Source organism: Physella acuta, unplaced genomic scaffold (assembly GCF_028476545.2).
Source record: "Physella acuta isolate Inbredline_101_S28 unplaced genomic scaffold, ASM2847654v3 ptg000017l, whole genome shotgun sequence".
NCBI lineage: Eukaryota > Metazoa > Mollusca > Gastropoda > Physidae > Physella > Physella acuta.
Genome location: NW_026731537.1, coordinates 454338 through 481025, shown reverse-complemented (window position 1 = coordinate 481025; position 26688 = coordinate 454338). Strand labels below are relative to the sequence as shown.

Genomic DNA, 26688 nt, shown 5'->3' with positions numbered 1-26688 from the left:
TACGTAACAAAGCATATGATCAAAACAGAAGGCCGACACGGTACAAAGGCTGGCTTTGACACAAAACGTCAACAACACACAATATGGACGGACAAGGCCGACTGAGGAGAAGCCGACCAAGGAATGACCAACGGCAAAAACAAATATGCAAAACTCAATGATGGGCCGAAATTTCTTTTGTAATTATTTTTTCTACCGTGTATTTTAACTAAACACGTGACTAAAGTGGAGGCTGCTGAGTAAATTACATCATATTATTGTACGTAGTATTGTAATTTGTTATAAAACATAATACTTTTACGTTCAAATTTATTCAAATTTATTCAACTTTATTAAAAAAACGGTTACAATTGTAGGCACGACGGCCTTTTTTTCACATTGGCCGTTTATAAATATTCTATCAAAACAAAAACAACCCACATCAATAAACATCCACAATTTACAATTATTAACAATTAAATCAAAATATTTATTTAAAGTTTTTTGTGACTAACAAAAACTGGCTTTTTTCCGTTCACCATTTGTTGCAGTCCTATTTATTTTATTTATGTTTCCTTTTGTTGTATAGCGCTAGACAAAACCGTTTGTCTTTAAGGACAACAATGCGATTGTATTGTGTAAAATATAAATAATGAAGGCCTTAAGTCCATGGAAATACATCATACTATGCAGATTTATATTTTATATTACGGAATACAATATCCTGTCCAAAGGTTTATTTATCTAGTGATGTACAAGTAAGAGAAATGTGTAGAACGGGGTTGGAATGGCGAGAAGTTTCTCATTCACAACTGCGAACTTTCCTGACAGGTCATTCAATGACCCATGACCCCACCAGTGTCTAAATTTAACTCCAGACCTCTGACGTCACAGGTATTACCCGTGTTGATCTGCCCCTCGCGTCGGTCTCGCTTTCACACAGCTCGCGAGAGAGTTCCGACACGCCCACTGGCAGTCGACGTTACAAGGATATCTTCGCAGGCGGCTTGCGAAACGTGACCTACTTAACGACCCAAACACGAGCGTGCTACGTCACGTGGTGCGGTGGGGCGGGAAGTTAAAAATACACGGCGGGCTGGTATAAATGACGTGACAGCCAGCTGTGAGAAGCGCAGTTTCACTGAACGCGAGTGAAAGCAACTCAAGCTAAACGATACTTAAACAAAGCGAATTTTACTCTAAGGATATATCCGAACATTACTTGATAATTTGATTCGACGGTTTCAGTTAGATTCAAACCAGATTATTTTGACCATGGTTAGCGATATGATGAAACAATGTGGTGGCGAGGAGGTCGAAACTAAGAGGAATGATGACCATTGTGACGTCACAAAGCACAGAAACTCTTTGAGAAGAAAATTAAATGGTGAGTAACTTCAAATTTCGTCTTAAAACACGCAATATAGAGATCTAGATGTAGTAGTGGTAGATGTGGCCATCTAGAATCTAGTAGTCACAGTAGTGGTAGATCTATACTAGATTCTAGTATCTCATCATCTAATGACTAATGTCACTAAAGTATAAAAATCTAACGTTAACAACTCACAGGTATATTCGGTAGGCATAGAAATGTTTTTTTTTTATATTTAATTGCCGGTGAACTTTATCTTAATAATGTTAGAATGTTTTATTTTAATTAGTAATTAGTTTATGCGTAATGATGTCCATGCTGAATGTAACAAACATATCCATATGGTCCAACCATCAGCTGCTGGTTCTTGTACAGATCTAGAATAAAGATCTAGATCTAGATATAGATCTATAGTCTAGATCTTGTCATTGTGTAGTAGCGGTAACTGAACTAGAGATCTAGTTATTACTAGATTAGTGTAGGATCTAGATCTAGAGAGTCTAGTATGTATAGGGCAGTATAGGCCCTATACGGCATGCCATTGACACGGCCTTCAATACTTCAGTGGGTTGAAATATCTATCGTCAGTAGTACACACGGCTACCCCGTCATTACAACACGTGTGTTAGACCGTCATTACAACACATGTTAGTAATGTTAGACAGTCAACACGTTGGACAGTCATTACACATGTTGGACAGTCATTACACATGTTGGACAGTCATTACACATGTAGGACCATCATTACAACACATGTAGGACCATCATTACTACACATGTAGGACCATCATTACTACACATGTAGGACCATCATTACTACACAGGTTAGACCATCATTACTACACAGGTTAGACCATCATTACTACACAGGTTAGACCATCATTACTACACAGGTTAGACCATCATTACTACACAGGTTAGACCATCATTACTACACAGGTTAGACCATCATTACTACACAGGTTAGACCATCATTACAACACATGTAGGACCATCATTACAACACATGTAGGACCATCATTACTACACGTGTAGGACCATCATTACTACACGTGTAGGACCATCATTACAACACGTGTGTTAGCCCCCGCTGTCTAGCCACTAGCACGTGTCTAGAATGACTGCCAATCCCGCCTAAGGCCCTGTCTCCCACTCTATCTCATGCCCCCCACACCCTCTCCCCACCCCACGACCGTCCACCTCCCCTCCCCATCCCTAGTTATCCGAGACGGTCTTTCCGTCCCCTGGTCTGCTGGTGTTTATATATTCTTGGCATGACTGATCCAGCAGGCTACGGTATCAGTTGGTCATTTAGTACAGGCGGCCATTGGATAGACGGCCGGACAGTTTGGTTTTATTGACGGATTGTTGGTGGGACGGCCGGAATAACTACCATCGTCGTCATGACTTTTAAAATTAAATTTCTGGAACTTAAAGGGAACTTCATGACCGTAGATGAGCACTGTCGCTATTTGCTCTAAATGCGCACAATCAGTCCCTGCCATTACAATAAACGATAAACAGCCTTATGTGTACGATTACTTTTTGCCAGCGATACTCTTCCTGTATCGATATCCTGTACTACGACGAAATTCACATCCATTTTTCAGTCGTAATGTCCTGTTCGGGAACTTCCGGTTTCTGTTTAAACTACTCCTATTTCCTGCTAGTACACGTGTCCGGACAATCCTTGTCCGGGTCTCGTATGCCGGACATAAATGGTTGAATGTCCGAACCAGCGATATTTATCTGGACGCGAATGCTGGACAACAGATTGTTGTCTTCAACATCTGGTCAAAACACGCAGTTGTGACATCACAAACTGGTGTCAACATGTCTCATACATCATGATGCTTTTGTTGACCAATGGCTTTTTTTTTTAATTTCCAGGCTTGACCTCTAAGCTACGTAGTCTCAAGGTCAGATCCAGCCATAAAAGACAGACACGGGAGAAAGGGAAGGAGAATTCTGGTAAGACAAATATCTGTTTTTCTCTCTTTAGTCTGATCTTGCTACCAGATCTTGTCTTACCTTGGTCCTGTCTTTCAACTTTTCTGTAGTGACATTTTCTCAATAGCTCTAGACAGGGATTAAGAGGAGGAGGGGGGTAGAGATAGTTTAAATTTATCTTTAGATGTGTCTAGCTAAAATCTATCCCAGTTGAATGTTTGAAATGTTCTCAATGTGTCGTGTCATCAATGTGTCGTGTCATCAATGTGTCGTGTCATCAATGTGTGATGTCATCAATGTGTGATGTCATCAATGTGTGATGTCATCAATGTGTGATGTCATCAATGTGTGATGTCATCAATGTGTGATGTCATCAATGTGTGATGTCATCAATGTGTCGTGTCATCAATGTGTCATTCATATGTCATGTTTATCCTACAGATGTACCAGGAGCCATTAGTGACCAAGTTAACCTCTTCGATAATTTATCCGACCTTGACCTATCACACAGTACAGATGAAGAAGACCATATACCAGACACCACCAACAACAACTCTACCACCGTGGTGCTGGACAACACGCCTGCTGACATGACGGAGCTGACCAACCGCCCGTCAGCCTCCTGTGGCATGCTGGGCATGCGCAGACAGTGTCGCGTCTGGAGCGGACTCAGCTCCTCCGTCAGGCCGACCCACAAGTCAGGGAAAGTTCTAGACTTGAAGGCCTTAGATGACGTCATCACTGACTCGACTGGCTCTCTGTCTACTGGTAGCTCAGAGTGCAGCTCTGAGCTTAATGGCAACAACCTGAGGTGGCTGGACGTGTATGAGAGTGACGCTGAGACAGACAAAGATGTCGAGGATGGTGACGATGACGTGTTTGTTTCCTCTGACAACCTGTCAGCATTAGTTAGACAAAATGGCATGTCACTTATCAGTGACGGCACACATGGCACGGACATGTGGCAAAACCACTTCAGAGCCCCTCTTCAATGTGGGGGTGTTTAACTGTGTCATCACCCCCCCCCCCCCCCCCACCTCCTCAATGTGGGGTGTAAAAACCACAAGTTTGTTAGAATCTTTTGATTGTCCAAGGCATTACTTCATTGATGGTGTAGTGGTGATTTATTTGTGGTGTGTCTGATACAGTTATGTAACATGGATTTTGAGTGGTGTCATGTGGAATGGTGTCATAGATTGTCAGCTGAATGGTGTCAGTGAGTACCAATGTTTGGAATGTGCGGGGTCTGAGATGTTTAATCAACGTGCTTGAAGCATTTAAAATTCCTGGATATATGAAAAGTGGGGGGGGGGGGGGCGTGAAAGAAGAGCTGAACTAAATCTTGTACACTTCATGGTTTAGTTATACTGTCCATTATTTTTGTGGCTGGTCATGTTGCTCATTGTCTGTGTGATCTAACCGGCCACAACATGTTGATATTACATGCTATTATTTAATATGTACTGTGTACCATATGTATTTAATGTACAAATTATTTCTGTGAACATGCTTCTTGTCTGGAATGTTCAATAAAATACCTTCAGATGTGTACTAGCATGAAACCCCTGTTTTTTTGGGGTCTTAAAAATTTCAAATTCTTGTAGCCCCCCCCCCCCCTCATCTGCCCACCCTCTTGTACCTGGGTCTGTGTGATCTGAAAGTTATGTATGATCTTGGTCTGTGTGTGATCTTGATCTGTGTGATGTGATCTCTGTATGACCTGGGCTGTATGATCTGAAAGTTGTATGATCTGGCCTGTGTGTGACCCAAGCTGTGATCTGAAGCTGTAACAACCAGCTGTCACAGCTTGAAAGGTGAATGTTTACATCAGTCACGTGATAGTTCTATTTATAACCCACGTCTTTCATTGACACCTGCTACAAACGTTGACAAGGTCTATGCCGTCCATAAAATTTTTGTTGATGAAATGCTTTGGATCTGTACAAGATTCCTGTATTATTTTGAGAAAAATAAATACACGTGTTGGTTCGAAGTTTACCTTGTCTTTTATTTTAACTTGACTGTGATGTTTGGTTAGATGGTAGTTCTACACTAGCGGTCAAGTTGACTGATGTTTGGTTAGATGGTAGTTCTACACTAGCGGAGGTCAAGTTGACTGATGTTTGGTTAGATGGTAGTTCTACACTAGCGGAGGTCAAGCAAGCTGTATAGCCCAGACACTAAACGCGGTCCTCCACCCCCCCCCCCCCCCCCTCCACCCACTCACTAATACAATGAAAAGATAAAATACCCACGCCCAGACCTAATTTATTCCAGAACATGAACCCGCTTAATATTTGAACTGCGAAGTCTCTAATGGTAGGCGATGTGACGTCATCAGATGGTCATCTGGCCGAGGGCGGTCTCAAGATTTTAGCCTGGACACTTGTTCATCTTTGTACAACATTGGTTACATCCTGCCTACACATTGGTAGTGTGTTGGGGGAGGGGGGTGGACGATAAACCTCACACATAGGTAGTGGGGGGAGATAAACCCTACCAATCGTTAGTGGGGAGGGGGAGACAAACCTCACCCATCCGGATTATTTCCCCACCAGAGTTTCTTCCCCCCGAACTAAATGAAATTTATATAATTTATATAGAAAATATATACTTTTAACAGTGTCCGCCCCCCCCCCCCCCCCTAAGAAAGTCTACCGCCCCCCCCCCCCCCGGAGAAAAAAGTCCGGAAAAAAACACTGTTCCCCACCCTAACCAAGGTAGAGCTAAGACTCAAGACACCCGGTGATTTGAGTGAGGTTGGTTCATTGGCTAGATCTAGATGTGTATTGACGGTTAGATTTAGATGTGTATTGACGGCTAGATCTAGATGTGTAATGAAAGTTTGACACAGCAACAATTGTTACATATTTGACACAGCAACAATTGTTACATATTTGACACAGCACCAATTGTTACATTTTTTGACACAGTAACAATTTTTACGTGAGGAAGTTCTAGAAGGTCTGGACAGGTTCCACTCAATGTAAGAATCAACAGCCACAATAGTACGCAATGTGAACTTGTACTTCGGAATGTGCACTTTTTAGGTACTAAAATGTGTATTTGTGCAACATAAGCCCAAGTAGTGTGTGTAAGATGTGTACATGTACAAACTAGAGTGCTGTAGTATAAGATGTGTACGTGTACAAGCTAGAGTGCTGTAGTATAAGATATGTACAAGCTGTGTACAAGCTGTTGTATAAGGTGTGTACGTGTACAAGCTAGAGTGCTGTAGTATAAGATGTGTACAAGCTAGAGTGTTGTAGTATAAGATTTGCACATTTATAAGCTAGAGTGCTGTAGTATAAGATGTGTACGTGTAGCTGTACTTCACTCATCCAATAACTGTACCCAGCACTCGCTGTATCTAGGTCGCTGGAGCGGGTTATAAATAAACCCACGAGACAAGAGTGCGGCGGCTTCTTAGAAGTATATGCCAGACAGTGCCAGGGGTCAAGGTCGTGGCCGCCAACTGTAACAGATGGAACTGACGGTCAAGGCCAGCTGATGATCACGTGTTCAAACAATGTCTGGTGATGAATCTGATCGTCTGCCAAACCATCCAAGCAGATCTGTTCCACTGGCTGTTGATCCACGGGGATTTTATGCAGGGGAGGGGGGGGTAGTGGAGGAACTCGCAGGGTCGGTAACCGTTGGTAGTTCCAGACATCCAGAGGTCAGTGGAACCGTTGACAGACTCGGTAGTGTGGGGGTCAGTGAACACATTGGTTGGGGTAAATGACACAAAAAGCCATGTAGTATTTTGACCAATTCCTTTTATAATGTATTAAAACAGTTATCTAAAACGCGAAATAACGTTTAAAACTCGTTTTCCAACATTGCATTTTTATAATGCAAAAAAAAGGGACGTCACACCATCTGAATCCCTTCCCCCCTCATCACACACCGTCACAAAATTAAGGACCCCCCCTACGAGTGTGACGTCATTGGCTGAACACATTGGTTGAACCCATTAGTTAAACACATGAACAGCAAAGTAAATTGTGTGAACCAGCTATTGAACACAAGAGTTAAAGATAAAAGATGAACATTATAGTGAGGATCAGCATAACAGTTTAAATCGGTGCTAACTAAACACGTTAAACACACCAAAAAACACATATCAGACACAACGGCACAAACACAATTTAAGCATCACAAAATGAACACAAACACAGCAAGTGAAACACAACACTCATTCACACCGGCTGAATAATTTCTCTGAAACAATCTCATGATTAATGACCTCATTATGTAACTGCAACAGTTTATGGTGATTAGGATTATGCAACAAACGCAAATTATCTGTTGTTTATGTGGTCATGTGACACCATGAACCCAACCAATCACATCATTTCTTCATGGGGGGGGGGGGGGGGGGGAGACACTTGAAATCACCCACGGTCGTCTGTATGATTAGTCAGCTTATATAATCTTATAATCATATAGCTTATTTAATCTGTTGCTTTAATATAGGAGTCTGATGGCATGAGTTCATTAATTCAAGCTTTAAAGACACATTTCAGCGTTGATGTTGATGATTCTAGAACAAATCAAGAAACAGGAAGATTGGTGCATTGTGGGGTAGTTGTGGAGCTTACCTGAGCTTACCTCAGAATTGACACCAGCCGACCTATTTATAGCACTACGATCAACCCAGAATTCCCGACACATCATAGAATTTTGTTTTCTAGTGGAAATAACCGGTGCTAAATGTCGACACGACATTTCTGCTGCTTTTAACCCCCCACCCCTCCCCCATGGCCACACTCCACCCCCATTAGCCACTTGGGGCAGGAATTGCCTATAGTATGTGACGTTAATTATGGAGACGTCTTGTAATGACTAATGAACTGCTTAAATTGACGTCTAACGCTGAGACAAGAGACAGACGTGCGACGTGCAATCGGCTAGGACCAAGTCATTAAACTTGAGAACCGTCGCTATTCGCACCCTCCTTGTCCCTCCCCTCCCCATCTGTCCCATATATAGATTGTTTAATTGTACCGGCTGCTGGTTCTACAATGTCTAGTGACGTACCTTGAGGTACATTAGCGCGAGGTTAGCATTGATTTCTTATTGGTTGAAACTCATGTGTGTGTGTGTGGGGGGGGGGGGGTTATTTTATTAAATTCAATAAACATCAGGGCATTTTTATAGTCTGCTGACGTCATAACCCACGTGATTATTGGCTCAACAAGGTTGTTTGTGTACCGTTCTATAAATAGACACAGTTATTCCCGATAAATCCATCTACCGTAACTTAACTTTCAGGTCTAGGTGAAGATTGTTCTAGAACATTCAGTCATACTGGTTGTCAGGTGGTATACCCGGGGTTTAAAACGTGTGATCGCTAAACATAGTTCGCGACTTCAAACCCAATGATTCTTTCAGACATTTTTCTCGGGTTATTTATCCAGTTTGTCCGGGGGGGGGGGGGGGGGGGCGATGAAGGTGTTTCTGGGGAGGGAGTGGTAGTATGCCGCTCCCCCCCCCCCCCCAAAGGAAAGACCATGAGCAGTGAAAGCTCGGGTTCTATCTCTGACGTCATAAGAGGACTAGCATCGTATGCTATCAGAAACTGATTAACTCTACTTCATCTGCCCGATGGGATATCAGGACTTTTACATCCATACTTTAAAGGTGTATGTGATCGAGAGATATTTTAAAGTACTAGTTTACTGGGTAAACAAAGACAGACACACACACAGACAAACACGGACACACGGACACACAGACAGACACACACACAAACACAGACACACAGACAGACAGACAGACACACAAACTTGAGTTCATCCACCTGACCAGTCAGCCAGCGCTGACGTCTCGCTTCGCTGGTTTTATTTACCTGACCTTGGGGTGGTGACTTGACTGACTTGACTGAAGCCACTGAAACTTGACTGAACTTTTCTGATCTACCAGTTTTTCGCGTGCCCACTAGTGACACACGTACATACAGGTATGTTCGCTCTAAGGTCAATGACCTGTGGGTCATTCTGTTACGACACGACGGTCAGTAGCACCAGGTGATAGGGTCAGTAGCACTTTAATCAGAGTAGCACCATACCACAGGTTGAGTAAGAGGATCACACCTAACCAAACGTTTGACCAGTTTTAGAGGAGGTTTGGACAGCCTTGCTTCAACCGCTGAACTCTGTCACCCGTGTTTATCAGACGTTGGAAATTTTAAAGTGTGGGTAGACCCACCACTCCACACCCTCCCCTGGCTCTCCTTCACTCCCCCAGACCGTCCCACTTTTGACAAACCTGTGTGTGTGTGTGTGGATCGACAACCTTCCCACAAGCTACTGCGTAGTTAGGACAAACTGCCTACAGGGTAAAGGGAAGTAACTCAATTTAAAGGAAACTTTGTACAGTTGAGCTCTATCACTTCCCCTTACCCGTGATATTTTTAGCAGGTCTAATGAGAGTAAAGGCGTAGTTAACCAAAAAATTTACTAGCGTATAGTATATGAAACAATTTGAAAAAAAAAAAACCTAACAAAAAACTACAACAGAAAATACGCGAGGAAAAGTTTCCATCGGATACAAGGTAGCAATCCAGCAGTCAGGTGTATGTTGACGTATAGGTAAACAAAAACAATTAATTATAACACTCTGGTTAATAGAAATATATCACTCGGATATAATAAAAACATAATTTATTGTAATAAGTTAAAATAAATATAAGTATCAATAATTTTAAAATAACATAATACTTTAGCGAATATCACAATATGTCAAATAACATAGGATAAATATGTACACACATGAGCTTAGGATACGTCACATACACGTGTGAGGTCTTATCACGTGATCAGGTGAGTTAAAACAGGTAAAAGACATCGCGTGCATGGTGAATGTGTCAGGCGTTAAACATGGGGGAGGGGGGGGAAGCAAACAGAGAATGGACTACATGAATTATCAGGTTTTGATCTAAGGCCTAAGCAGCATTGTGTTCAAATATGTAGGTTTTTAGGTCAGCCTGTTGGTGTGTTCTGGGGCAGTTGTGTCAGGGTCAGGGTCAGTGGGGAGTTAAGACGCCGGGGCTGATTTTTGAAAAAATAAACCGGGAGTGATCTCCCCTAAACTTTCTCGAATATTCTTATATAACACTACGGGGGATAGACATGATTTTTAATCCATTTTTAATTGCTTAAACTTTTAAAAGAATAGAATCTCGTAGAAAAAAGAATTGCGCACTAAGCGAACGCCAAAAAAAAAATCTGTGTATAATAATGATTATGATTATGATTAGTACTTTATAAATTCACATGTGTTTTTTGAGAAATCAGAAATAGCGTAAATTACTACTTCCAGTAAAAGAAATTACTCAAATTTTGAGAGAAGGCAGATAATTAGATCATTTACTTACATGTGAAATTTCGTTTATCTATCTCAAACAGTACTCAAGTGATAGGCTCTTGAAAAATTGAAAGTACAATAAGTTCCACTTCCGGTTACCGGAAATCGCTGAAAAGTTTATACGCATCTACAAATCTATATATATAATTCCCTTCTTGGAGACGATAGAAAACACCAAGCTGTATGCGCGCTCCCTACCATCCCCACCCCTACATGGTCTGGTGAGCTGTTGTTCACGCCAAATGTTTACAATCGTAGGGCCGGGTTTAGTAACGGCTATTAGGGGCAGATAATTTAGTTTGAAACGATTTTAAACTTAGGCGCGGTAACTAAGAGGAGTTTACTTTCACGGGGGGGGGGGGGGGGTTAGGGGAAAAGGGGGGGGGGGTATCGTCCTTAACGCGCTACTGATAGAGTTTTAAAGCAAATATTTTCAATGGCAGCGTTGTTACTGTCGAATTCACAAATTATGAATTACTGAAAAGTAGAAAATAAAACAACTAAATAGCGGCGTATGATACGCCGCGGGTCGGTTCGTCTGATATAATACTTATATATGGAATTTCATAAACCTAGCTGTAACGGTACTCAAGTTATCGTGTTCACAGACACACATACACACACACACATACATACGAACAAGATTGCAAAATTATGTTTTATCCGACTCAGGGAGATGTAAAACGTCGAGATTTGCAAAAAATCTCAATTTTTTTTTTTTTTGCACAATTACAACACTTTCTCTAAACTTCGTATACGAGAAAGTAAAAATGTAGTATTTTCAAAATGTGGTGTTTTCAAAATGTGGTGTTTTCAAAATGTGGTGTTTTCAAAATGTCGTGTTTTCAAAATGAAATGAGTGAGACGATTTAAGACATCATAACATGACGGGCTAACTGTTCACAGGGGGAGCCACTGGTTTTGTGTTCCTAATTGGAGGAAGTGACGTCGGCTTTCTGGGAGAAAGCTGACCGTTGCCATTGGTTACCGAGTGTCCATTGGATCCGTTGACCTTGCTCTCAGGTTTTTCACTTTCTTTCATTTCTTCTTTCTTACTTTTATCATCGTTCTTCTCCTTCTCATTCTCATCGCTCTTCTCCGTCGAGCCGGTGTTTTGATTGGCTGGTTTGTCAGACGTGGTCCTGGTACTGTCTGGAGAGACCAAAAAATGTAGGTCAAGGTCGGGATGTGAACCAGCAGTGTCGACAGGTAAGAAATGCCGCAGCGATGTGATGTTAACTTACGTTTAACAGAGCGACAAATTAATTGTTGACATCATGCATGATACAACTTGAGTCGACGTTATCAGACGGCCAATTTAGTCAACAAATAATAGACGGCCAATTTAGTAAACATCAATAGACGGCCAGTTCATTCAAACAATCTCGACTCTGCCTTATCTTACACAAATATATTTACTTTTTCTGACCTGAGATTTTACCGCCAAATTTGATTTTCCTGACGAAGACTAGAAACATCAGCAGACCAAGAGCGGCCAGAGCCACTAGGCCTAAGCTGACTCCAACAGCCACGCCAACCTTGGAGTCAGTCCCAGAGTCACGGCTGGTCTCAGCGCTGGACACGTCGGTCTCTGGGGGGACACAATAACATGACGTCATAGTGACGACACAATAAGACATTAGGTAAAAATATAAAACCTAAGGAAGTTAGACTAAATGAAATGAAAGAACGCTTCTAGCGTGGATGGGGGACCTTTAGCGTATCTAGCGTGGATGAAAAAAATTGCGTTTCTAGCGTGGATGGAGACAATTAGCGTATCTAGCGTGGATGGAGACAATTAGCGTGTCTAGCGTGGATGGAGACAATTAGCGTGTCTAGCGTGGATGGAGACAATTAGCGTGTCTAGCGTGGATGGAAGATAATTAGCGTGTCTAGCGTGGATGGAGATATTTAGCGTGTCTAGCGTGGATGGGAGACAATTAGCGTGTCTAGCGTGATGTCTCCTTACTTGTGGTGCCTGTTGCAGCTGATGTTGTAATGGATGTTGTCGGCGTGGTCGATGTTGTGGTGGTGCTGCTGCTGCTGACGGTTGTGGTGGTCGTGGTTGTGGTGGTAGATGTTGTGGTCGTGAAGCAAGGTCGTATCTGGGTGAAGGTCAGATCGGTGAAGGTGCCCTTGACCTTGGTGCAGTCCCCGGAGTAGTAAGTTCCGGTAAAGGTAGTTCCGGCACTGGATGGAAACCTCTGGAAGAAAACATTCGTGGCAATAGCATCGTGATTAGTTGTGGCAATAGCATCGTGATTAGTTGTGACAATATTATCGTAATTAGTTGTGACAATAGCATCGTGATTAGTTGTGGCAATAGCATCGTGATTAGTTGTGACAATATTATCGTAATTAGTTGTGACAATAGCATCGTGATTAGTTGTGGCAATAGCATCGTGATATGTGAGAAGGTATGAATGCAGTACACGACAAGTTGTGACGATAGCGAAGTGTGTTGACAGAATGAAATACGAATCTACATCCCATTATTATATTAAACGCTGGTAACAAGTTGGCTAATCTCTACCACTACAGCAACTACCACTATTGTTGTGACCACAAGATCCGCCCACAAATCACGTGACCTCTACTCACAAAACACGTGACCTTCCTGGCATCTGTCTGGAACAAGTTGAGGTAGACAAAGCTCGCCCTGGTGACGTCACCCATACAGACCAGCACGCCATTGGCTAAAAGTTGGAAAACAAATTTTAATTTGATCAAGGAGCGTTTGCCGAGTTGTTCCCCCCCCCCCCCCAGCAAAAAACATTAATCAAGTTGAACCCGTTGCCTGACCCCCCTTGACCCCTCTATTACCTGCCCCCCACACCACCTGACCCCCACACCACCTGACCCCCACATGACCTGACCCCCACATGACCTGACCCCCACACCACCTGACCCCCACATCACCTGACCCCAACATGACCCCCACACCACCTGACCCCCACACCACCTGACCCCCCACACGACCTGACCCCCACATGACCTGACCCCCACATGACCTGACCCCCACATGACCTGACCCCCACACCACCTGACCCCCACACCACCTGACCCCCACATCACCTGACCCCCACATCACCTGACCCCCACATGACCTGACCCCCACACCACCTGACCCCCACATCACCTGACCCCCACATCACCTGCCCCGAACACCACCTGACCCCCACACCACCTGACCCCCACATTACCTGACCCCCACATCACCTGACCCCCACATCACCTGACCCCCACATCACCTGACCCCCACATCACCTGACCCCCACATCACCTGACCCCACATCACCTGACCCCCACATCACCTGCCCCCCACACCACCTGACCCCCACACCACCTGACCCCCACATTACCTGACCCCCACATCACCTGACCCCCACATCACCTGAACCCCATATCACCTGACCCCCACATTACCTGACCCCCACATCACCTGACCCCCACATTACCTGACCCCCACATTACCTGACCCCCACAACACCTGACCCCCACATCACCCGACCCCACATCACCTGACCCCCACATTACCTGACCCCCACATTACCTGACCCCCACATCACCTGACCCCCACATCACCTGACCCCCACATCACCCGACCCCCACATCACCTGACCCCCACATTACCTGACCCCCACATCACCTGACCCCCATATAACCTGACCCCCACATCACCTGACCCGCACATTACCTGACCCCCACATCACCTGACCCCCACATTACCTGACCCCCACATCACCTGACCCCCATATAACCTGACCCCCACATCACCTGACCCCCACATCACCTGACCCCCATATAACCTGACCCCCACATCACCTGACCCCCACATCACCTGACCCCCACATCACCTGACCCCCACATGACCTGACCCCCACATGACCTGACCCGCACATGACCTGACCCCCACATGACCTGACCTCCACACCACCTGGCCCCCACATCACCTGCCCCCCACACCACCTGCCCCCCACACCACCTGACCCCCACATCACCTCCCCCCCACATGACCTGACCCCCACACCACCTGACCCCCAAATAAACTGACCCCCACACCACCTGACCCCCACATCACCTGACCCCCACATCACCTGACCCCACATGACCTGACCCCCACATCACCTGACCCCCACACCACCTGACCCCCACATCACCTAACCCCCCCCCCCCCCCCACATCACCTGACCCCCACATCACCTGACCCCCATATCACCTGACCCCCACATTACCTGACCCCCACATCACCTGACCCCCACATCACCTGACCCCCACATCACCTGACCCCCATACCCACCTGACCCCCACACCACCTGACCCCCACACCACCTGACCCCCACATGACCTGACCCCCACACCACCTGACCCCCAAATCACCTGACCCCCACACCACCTGACCCCCACATGACCTGACCCCCACATGACCTGACCCCCACATCACCTGACCCCCACATCACCTGACCCCCACATCACCTGACCCCCACATCACCTAACCCCCCCCCCCCCCCCACATCACCTGACCCCCACATCACCTGACCCCCATATCACCTGACCCCCACATTACCTGACCCCCACATCACCTGACCCCCACATCACCTGACCCCCATACCCACCTGACCCCCACACCACCTGACCCCCACATCACCTGCCCCCCACACCACCTGACCCCCACACCACCTGACCCCCACATCACCTGACCCCCACACCACCTGACCCCCACATTACCTGACCCCCACATTACCTGACCCCAACATCACCTGACCCCCACATCACCTGACCCCCACATTACCTGACCCCCACAACACCTGACCCCCACATCACCCGACCCCCACATCACCTGACCCCCACATTACCTGACCCCCACATTACCTGACCCCCACATCACCTGACCCCCACATCACCTGACCCGCACATTACCTGACCCCCACATCACCTGACCCCCATATAACCTGACCCCCACATCACCTGACCCCCACATCACCTGACCCCCACATCAACTGACCCCCACATCACCTGACCCCCACATCACCTGACCCCCACATCACCTGACCCCCACATCACCTGACCCCCATATAACCTGACCCCCACATCACCTGACCCCCACATCACCTGACCCCCACATGACCTGACCCCCACATGACCTGACCCGCACATGACCTGACCCCCACATGACCTGCCCCCCACACCACCTGACCCCCACATCACCTCCCCCCCACACCACCTGACCCCCACACGACCTGACCCCCACATGACCTGACACCCACATGACCTGACCCCCACATGATCTGACCCCCACACCACCTCACCCCCACACCACCTGACCCGCACATCACCTGCCCCCCACACCACCTGACCCCCACATGACCTGACCCCCACATGACCTGACCCCCACATGACCTGACCCCCACATCACCTGACCCCCATACCCACCTGACCCCCACACCACCTGACCCCCACATGACCTGACCCCCACATCACCTGACCCCCACATGACCTGACCCCCACATGACCTGACCCCCAAATCACCTGACCCCCACACCACCTGACCCCCACATCACCTGACCCCCACATCACCTGACCCCCATACCCACCTGACCCCCACACCACCTGACCCCCACATGACCTGACCCCCACACCACCTGACCCCCAAATCACCTGACCCCCACACCACCTGACCCCCACATGACCTGACCCCCACATCACTGACACCCACATGTCCTGACCCCCCCCCCCCCCCCCCCCCATTACCTGAGTTGAAGACCCGGGTCGAGCACATGCTGTAGTTGGCTGTGGCCGTCTGGTTGTTGGAGCAGAAACTTAGCTCCGTGCTTGCACACAGGCCGTAGGAGAACCACGTGATCAGGTCACGTGGACACGTGACAGACACATCAGCTGACGTGGCACCTGCAACGTGACATAAGTCACATGATCTGATGACCCTAACATCTAACATCACACTCTCATATCACGTGATGCCCGACATACGAACCACACAACGCATGTCCGGTGCTATTAAGTAAACTATATAGAATAAATTATCTTAATGAAGTGTAAATAGTTCACCATTTTTAACGAGGGTAGTGGGAAGTTCCGATGCGCTGTTTTTAGTGCAGATGGCGGACATGTTAAACGGGTCGTCAATGTTCTGGATGACCCCTGTCCGACCCTGGTCGAATCCAGTTGCAGTCAGGATAGCTGGAAGTACAACATATGGGGGGGGGTCGTAAGGTAAGTGGTCAACAAATGGGGGTCGTAGGGTAACTGGTCAATATATGGGGGGGGGGTCGTAGGGTAACAGGTCAACATTTGGGGGTCGTAGGGTAACAGGTCAACATATGGGGGTCGTAGGGTAACTGGTCAACATATGGGGGTCGTAGGGTAACTGGTCAACATATGGGGGTCTTAGGGTAACAGGTCAACATTTGGGGGTCGTAGGGTAGCAGGTCAACATACGGGGGGGGGTCGTAGGGTAACAGGTCAACATTTGGGGGTCGTAGGGTAACAGGTCAACATACGGGGGGGGGTCGTAGGGTAACAGGTCAACATTTGGGGGTCGTAGGGTAGCAGGTCAACATATGGGGGTCGTAGGGTAACAGGTCAACATACGGGGGGGGGGTCGTAGGGTAACAGGTCAACATTTGGGGGTCGTAGGGTAGCAGGTCAACATATGGGGGTCGTAGGGTAACAGGTCAACATACGGGGGGGGGGTCGTAGGGTAGCAGGTCAACATATGGGGGGGGTCGTAGGGTAACAGGTCAACATATGGGGGTCGTAGGGTAACAGGTCAACATATGGGGGTCGTAGGGTAACTGGTCAATATATGGGGGTCGTAGGGTAACTGATCAAGTACACGCCCACTGTACTGCTAGGACTGACATACCAGCCTATGTAGGACTGTCATACCAGCCTATGTAGGACTGACCATATGTATGGTCGTCATGTGATATCTATGAGCACCAGGTATCTGCTCGCCAAAGGTTACCTGTGAGATCAAACATCAGGTAGGCACTGGCCGTGACCTTCTGAAGCTCCCAGCAGACGAAATAGTTGACCGTCTCATCTACAACTCCCGTGTATGATGCGTTTCTGGTGGATGCGATGGTCAAGCCAATAAAAAAACAAAGCGCAACAAAAGTATCGTTAACGGTTTTTTGAAACCCTCAAACTACAAATTATATTTAAATACATCTAAATACAAATAAACATATCAATTTCTATTTATAGGATAACACACCTAAACACATACTCAGCAGACACAGACATAGATAATATACAATACATGCATTTATAGGACAAAGGTATTCATATACACAAGCAACACCCACACCAACACCCACATAAACACACATACACACACATCTAAGCACAAAGATCCACACACACACATCTACACTTACATAAACTCACACAGCACACCACACACACCACATCACCCACACACCAAGAAGCTTACATGACATAGATACACATCTACACACACCACACCACACCACACAAACACACCAAGAAGCTTACATGACATAGATACACATCTACACACACCACACCACACCACACAAACACACCAAGAAGCTTACATGACATAGATACACATCTACACACACCACACCACACCACACAAACACACCAAGAAGCTTACATGACATAGATACACATCTACACACACCACACCACACCACACAAACATACCAAGAAGCTTACATGACATAGATACACATCTACACACACCACACCACACAAACACACCAAGAAGCTTACATGACATAGATACACATCTACACAAACCACACCACACAAACACACCAAGAAGCTTACATGACATAGATACACATCTACACACACCACACCACACAAACACACCAAGAAGCTTACATGACATAGATACACATCTACACACACCACACCACACAACACACCAAGAAGCTTACATGACATAGATACACATCTACACACACCACATCACACCACACAAACACACCAAGAAGCTTACATGACATAGATACACATCTACACACACCACATCACACCACATAAACACACCAAGAAGCTTACATGACATAGATACACATCTACACACACCACATCACACCACACAAACACACCAAGAAGCTTACATGACATAGATACACATCTACACACACCACATCACACCACACAAACACACCAAGAAGCTTACATGACGTAGACACACATCTACACACACCACATCACACCACACAAACACATCAAGAAGCTTACATGACATAGATACACATCTACACACACCACATCACACCACACAAACACACCAAGAAGCTTACATGACATAGATACACATCTACACACACCACATCACACCACACAAACACACCAAGAAGCTTACATAACATAGATACACATCTACACACACCACACCACACCACACAAACACACCAAGAAGCTTACATGACATAGATACACATCTACACACACCACATCACACCACACAAACACACCAAGAAGCTTACATGACATAGATACACATCTACACACACCACATCACACCACACAAACACACCAAGAAGCTTACATGACATAGATACACATCTACACACACCACATCACACCACACAAACACACCAAGAAGCTTACATGACATAGATACACATCTACACACACCACATCACACCACACAAACACACCAAGAAGCTTACATGACATAGATACACATCTACACACACCACACCACATCACACCACACAAACACACCAAGAAGCTTACATGACGTAGATACACATCTACACACACCACATCACACCACACAAACACACCAAGAAGCTTACATGACATAGATACACATCTACACACACCACATCACACCACACAAACACACCAAGAAGCTTACATGACATAGATACACATCTACACACACCACACCACACAACACACCAAGAAGCTTACATGACATAGATACACATCTACACACACCACATCACACCACACAAACACACCAAGAAGCTTACATGACATAGATACACATCTACACACACCACACCACACCACACAAACACACCAAGAAGCTTACATGACATAGATACACATCTACACACACCACATCACACCACACAAACACACCAAGAAGCTTACATGACATAGATACACATCTACACACACCACATCACACAACACAAACACACCAAGAAGCTTACATGACATAGATACACATCTACACACACCACATCACACCACACAAACACACCAAGAAGCTTACATGACAAAGATACACATCTACACACACCACACCACATCACCCACACACCAAGAAGCTTACATGACATAGATACACATCTACACACACCACACCACACCACACAAACACACCAAGAAGCTTACATGACATAGACACACATCTACACACACCACACCACACCACACAAACACACCAAGAAGCTTACATGACATAGACACACATCTACACACACCACATCACACCACACAAACACACCAAGAAGCTTACATGACATAGGCACACATCTACACACACCACATCACACCACACAAACACACCAAGAAGCTTACATGACATAGATACACATCTACACACACCACACCACACACACAAACACACCAAGAAGCTTACATGACATAGATACACATCTACACACACCACACCACATCACACAAACACACCAAGAAGCTTACATGACATAGATACACATCTACACACACCACACCACACACACAAACACACCAAGAAGCTTACATGACATAGATACACATCTACACACACCACACCACATCACACAAACACACCAAGAAGCTTACATGACATAGACACACATCTACACACACCACATCACACCACACAAACACACCAAGAAGCTTACATGACATAGATACACATCTACACACACCACATCACACCACACAAACACACCAAGAAGCTTACATGACATAGATACACATCTACACACACCACACCACACAACACACCAAGAAGCTTACATGACATAGATACACATCTACACACACCACATCACACCACACAAACACACCAAGAAGCTTACATGACATAGATACACATCTACACACACCACACCACACCACACAAACACACCAAGAAGCTTACATGACATAGATACACATCTACACACACCACATCACACCACACAAACACACCAAGAAGCTTACATGACATAGATACACATCTACACACACCACATCACACAACACAAACACACCAAGAAGCTTACATGACATAGATACACATCTACACACACCACATCACACCACACAAACACACCAAGAAGCTTACATGACAAAGATACACATCTACACACACCACACCACATCACCCACACACCAAGAAGCTTACATGACATAGATACACATCTACACACACCACACCACACCACACAAACACACCAAGAAGCTTACATGACATAGACACACATCTACACACACCACACCACACCACACAAACACACCAAGAAGCTTACATGACATAGACACACATCTACACACACCACATCACACCACACAAACACACCAAGAAGCTTACATGACATAGGCACACATCTACACACACCACATCACACCACACAAACACACCAAGAAGCTTACATGACATAGATACACATCTACACACACCACACCACACACACAAACACACCAAGAAGCTTACATGACATAGATACACATCTACACACACCACACCACATCACACAAACACACCAAGAAGCTTACATGACATAGATACACATCTACACACACCACACCACACACACAAACACACCAAGAAGCTTACATGACATAGATACACATCTACACACACCACACCACATCACACAAACACACCAAGAAGCTTACATGACATAGACACACATCTACACACACCACATCACACCACACAAACACACCAAGAAGCTTACATGACATAGATACACATCTACACACACCACACCACACCACACATCACAACAAGAAGCTTACATGACATAGATACACATCTACACACACCACACCACACCACACATCACACACACCAAGAAGCTTACATGACATAGATACACATCTACACACACCACACCACACCACACAAACACACCAAGAAGCTTACATGACATAGACACACATCTACACACACCACACACACAAACACACCAAGAAGCTTACATGACATAGATACACATCTACACACACCACATCACACCACACAAACACACCAAGAAGCTTACATGACATAGATACACATCTACACACACCACATCACACCACACAAACACACCAAGAAGCTTACATGACATAGATACACATCTACACACACCACATCACACCACACTAACACACCAAGAAGCTTACATGACATAGATACACATCTACACACACCACATCACACCACACAAACACACCAAGAAGCTTACATGACGTAGACACACATCTACACACACCACATCACATCACCCACACACCAAGAAGCTTACATGACATAGATACACATCTACACACACCACATCACACCACACAAACACACCAAGAAGCTTACATGACATAGATACACATCTACACACACCACATCACACCACACAAACACACCAAGAAGCTTACATGACATAGATACACATCTACACACACCACATCACACCACACAAACACACCAAGAAGCTTACATGACGTAGACACACATCTACACACACCACATCACATCACCCACACACCAAGAAGCTTACATGACATAGATACACATCTACACACACCACATCACACCACACAAACACACCAAGAAGCTTACATGACATAGATACACATCTACACACACCACATCACACCACACAAACACACCAAGAAGCTTACATGACATAGATACACATCTACACACACCACATCACACCACACAAACACACCAAGAAGCTTACATGACATAGATACACATCTACACACACCACATCACACCACACAAACACACCAAGAAGCTTACATGACATAGATACACATCTACACACACCACATCACACCACACAAACACACCAAGAAGCTTACATGACATAGATACACATCTACACACACCACATCACACCACACAAACACACCAAGAAGCTTACATGACGTAGACACACATCTACACACACCACATCACATCACCCACACACCAAGAAGCTTACATGACATAGATACACATCTACACACACCACATCACACCACACAAACACACCAAGAAGCTTACATGACGTAGACACACTTCTACACACACCACATCACATCACCCACACACCAAGAAGCTTACATGACATAGATACACATCTACACACACCACATCACACCACACAAACACACCAAGAAGCTTACATGACATAGATACACATCTACACACACCACATCACACCACACAAACACACCAAGAAGCTTACATGACGCAGACACACATCTACACACACCACACCACACCACATCACATCACCCACACACCAAGAAGCTTACATGACGTAGACACACATCTACACACACCACACCACACCACATCACATCACCCACACACCAAGAAGCTTACATGACGTAGACACACATCTACACACACCACACCACACCACATCACATCACCCACACACCAAGAAGCTTACATGACGTAGACACACATCTACACACACCACACCACACCACATCACATCACCCACACACCAAGAAGCTTACATGACGTAGACACACATCTACACACACCACACCACACCACATCACATCACCCACACACCAAGAAGCTTACATGACGTAGACACACATCTACACACACCACACCACACCACATCACATCACCCACACACCAAGAAGCTTACATGACGTAGACACACATCTACACACACCACACCACACCACATCACATCACCCACACACCAAGAAGCTTACATGACGTAGACACACATCTACACACACCACACCACACCACATCACATCACCCACACACCAAGAAGCTTACATGACGTAGACACACATCTACACACACCACACCACACCACATCACATCACCTACACACCAAGAAGCTTACATGACGTAGACACACATCTACACACACCACACCACACCACATCACATCACCCACACACCAAGAAGCTTACATGACATAGATACACATCTACACACACCACATCACACCACACAAACACACCAAGAAGCTTACATGACATAGATACACATCTACACACACCACACCACACCACACAAACACACCACACCACACACACACACCAAGAAGCTTACATGACATAGATACACATCTACACACACCACATCACACCACACAAACACACCAAGAAGCTTACATGACATAGATACACATCTACACACACCACACCACACCACACAAACACACCACACCACACAAACACACCACACCACACACACACACCACACATCACACCACACAACACACCAAGAAGCTTACATGACATAGACACTCCCCGAGCTGAAGTAACAATCGAACGTGTCCAGGTCCGTCGTGGTGCTCCATGTGATGTTCATGCCCGTTAGAGAACTGCTGGCGAAGGTCAAGGTTCTTGGTTCATCGCCCTTGACCCACATCGCCCGAACATCGACTGGGAACGTGCAGGTGGCTTGAGAATCTTCCAGAACACAGTGGCCTGTCAAAGTAGCTGACGTCATCAGAATATCTTCACTTCACACCTTACACCTCACACCTCACACATCACACCTCACACCTCACACCTCACACCTCACACATCACACCTCACACCTCACACCTCACACCTCACACATCACACCTCACACCTCACACCTCACACCTCACACATCACACCTCACACATCACACCTCACACTTCACACATCACACCTCACACCTCACACATCACACCTCACACATCACACCTCACACATCACACCTCACACATCACACCTCACACCTCACACTTCACACTTCACACTTCACACTTCACACATCACACCTCACACCTCACACCTCACACATCACACCTCACACATCACACCTCACACCTCACACTTCACACTTCACACTTCACACTTCACACATCACACCTCACACTTCACACATCACACATCACACCTCACACATCACACCTCACACATCACACCTCACACATCACACCTCACACCTCACACCTCACACATCACACCTCACACCTCACACTTCACACTTCACACTTCACACATCACACCTCACACCTCACACTTCACACCTCACACATCACACCTCACACCTCACACCTCACACCTCACACATCACACATCACACATCACACCTCACACATCACACCTCACACATCACACCTCACACATCACACCTCACACATCACACATCACACATCACACCTCACACATCACACCTCACACATCACACCTCACACATCACACCTCACACATCACACTTCACACATCACACCTCACACCTCACACATCACACCTCACACCTCACACATCACACATCACACCTCACACTTCACACATCACATATCACACCCCACACCTCCCTACTACCCACAACTCCCCCTTCCCCTGAACACTTCTCTCCCAACCTCCCCTCACCCCCCCCCCCCCCCCCCCAGCATACCTAAAATGACGATAAACACAAACACTGCTGACGTCATCCCAATGGTTTCTTGACCAAACTGAGAACAAACAGAAAATTTTGTGAACAATCAGACGGTCACTAAATTTAAAATTCCGTCATAGGTCATCGGTCATAAGACATAATCAACAACCACATAAAGTCTGTCACATCATAAAACTTGTCAGTCCTGTGTCACATTATAAAGCTTGTCAGTCCTGTGTCACATTATAAAACTTGTCAGTCCTGTGTCACATTATAAAACTTGTCAGTCCTGTGTCACATTATAAAGCTTGTCAGTCCTGTGTCACATTATAAAACTTGTCAGTCCTGTGTCACATTATAAAACTTGTCAGTCCTGTGTCACATTATAAAACTTGTCAGTCCTGTGTCACATTATAAAACTTGTCAGTCCTGTGTCACATTATAAAACTTGTCAGTCCTGTGTCACATTATAAAACTTGTCAGTCCTGTGTCACATTATAAAACTTGTCAGTCCTGTGTCACATTATAAAACTTGTCAGTCCTGTCTCACATCATAAAACTTGTCAGTCATGTGTGTCACATCATAAAACTTGTCAGTCCTGTGTCACATCATAAAACTTGTCAGTCCTGTCTCACATTATAAAACTTGTCAGTCCTGTCTCACATCATAAAACTTGTCAGTCCTGTGTCACATTATAAAACTTGTCAGTCATGTGTGTCACATCATAAAACTTGTCAGTCCTGTGTGTCACATCATAAAACTTGTAAGTCATGTGTCACATAATAAAACTTGTACAAACCCTAATATCTGACACTTGAAAGACAGAAGGGGTTCGCTGAATCATATACCTGTAACGGGGTTCAACTGAACCAATCACCTTTGGCAGGGGTTCAGTGAATCACCTTTGGCAGGGGTTCACTGAATCACCTTTGGCAGGGGTTCACTAAATCACTCAAACGTTGCAGGAATTCACTGAATCACCTTTGGCAGGGGTTGACTAAATCACTTACCTGTGACAGGGGTTCACAGAACTACACACCTGTAACAAGCCTGTCCACAGATTTCACTGAACCCTACAACACAACGTCAGTAAACAGACCAACTAGTGTCTGACCATCAGAAAATATTTCACCACTGAGATCACACGCCAACACCCCTAGAGACACACATCAGCAACGTCTAGAGCCATGTTGAAACCGACGTCATCGCATTAGAACACATAAACTGGTCAAATCAATCAAATTCAACAACCCCCCCTCCTCCAACTTAACTCCCCCCAACCCCTTTATTTCACTTCTCCCCCTCCCCCAGGGAACTCCGCGCGCCCGGTAGAGCGGCCATAAATTACCCGCGCGGGATTTTGAAATTGACCGTAAATAAAAGGCGCTTTGATGGACCACGTGACAAGGGTGATTGGACTTAAGGACTTCTGCACAAACGTGATATCTGCTGCTAGAGAGGTCAGGAGTGATCACTGGTCACGCCAGTCAGCACCCA

The 26688-nt window shown here is 45.6% G+C and overlaps 2 protein-coding genes across 2 annotated transcripts; one reads left to right on the top strand and one right to left on the bottom strand.

The window, feature by feature from the left end:
• Positions 1-1085: 1085 nt before the first annotated feature.
• Positions 1086-5294, top strand: LOC131937113 (uncharacterized). Its single transcript, XM_059294310.1, has 3 exons — positions 1086-1366; positions 3242-3322; positions 3743-5294. Exons 1-3 carry the CDS (start codon positions 1255-1257, stop codon positions 4306-4308), a joined length of 759 nt encoding a protein of 252 aa, XP_059150293.1. The 5' UTR covers positions 1086-1254; the 3' UTR covers positions 4309-5294.
• A 6098-nt stretch (positions 5295-11392) lies between these two features.
• Positions 11393-26386, bottom strand: LOC131937102 (serine-rich adhesin for platelets-like). The gene is made up of 10 exons (XM_059294299.1): positions 26203-26386; positions 25209-25263; positions 24067-24262; positions 17658-17761; positions 16739-16870; positions 16424-16579; positions 13274-13368; positions 12642-12876; positions 12102-12263; positions 11393-11824 (listed from the first exon to the last, which is right to left on the bottom strand). The coding sequence occupies exons 2-10, from the start codon at positions 25243-25245 to the stop codon at positions 11565-11567; spliced, it is 1377 nt and encodes a 458-aa protein (XP_059150282.1). The 5' UTR covers positions 25246-25263; positions 26203-26386; the 3' UTR covers positions 11393-11564.
• Positions 26387-26688: the final 302 nt, after the last annotated feature.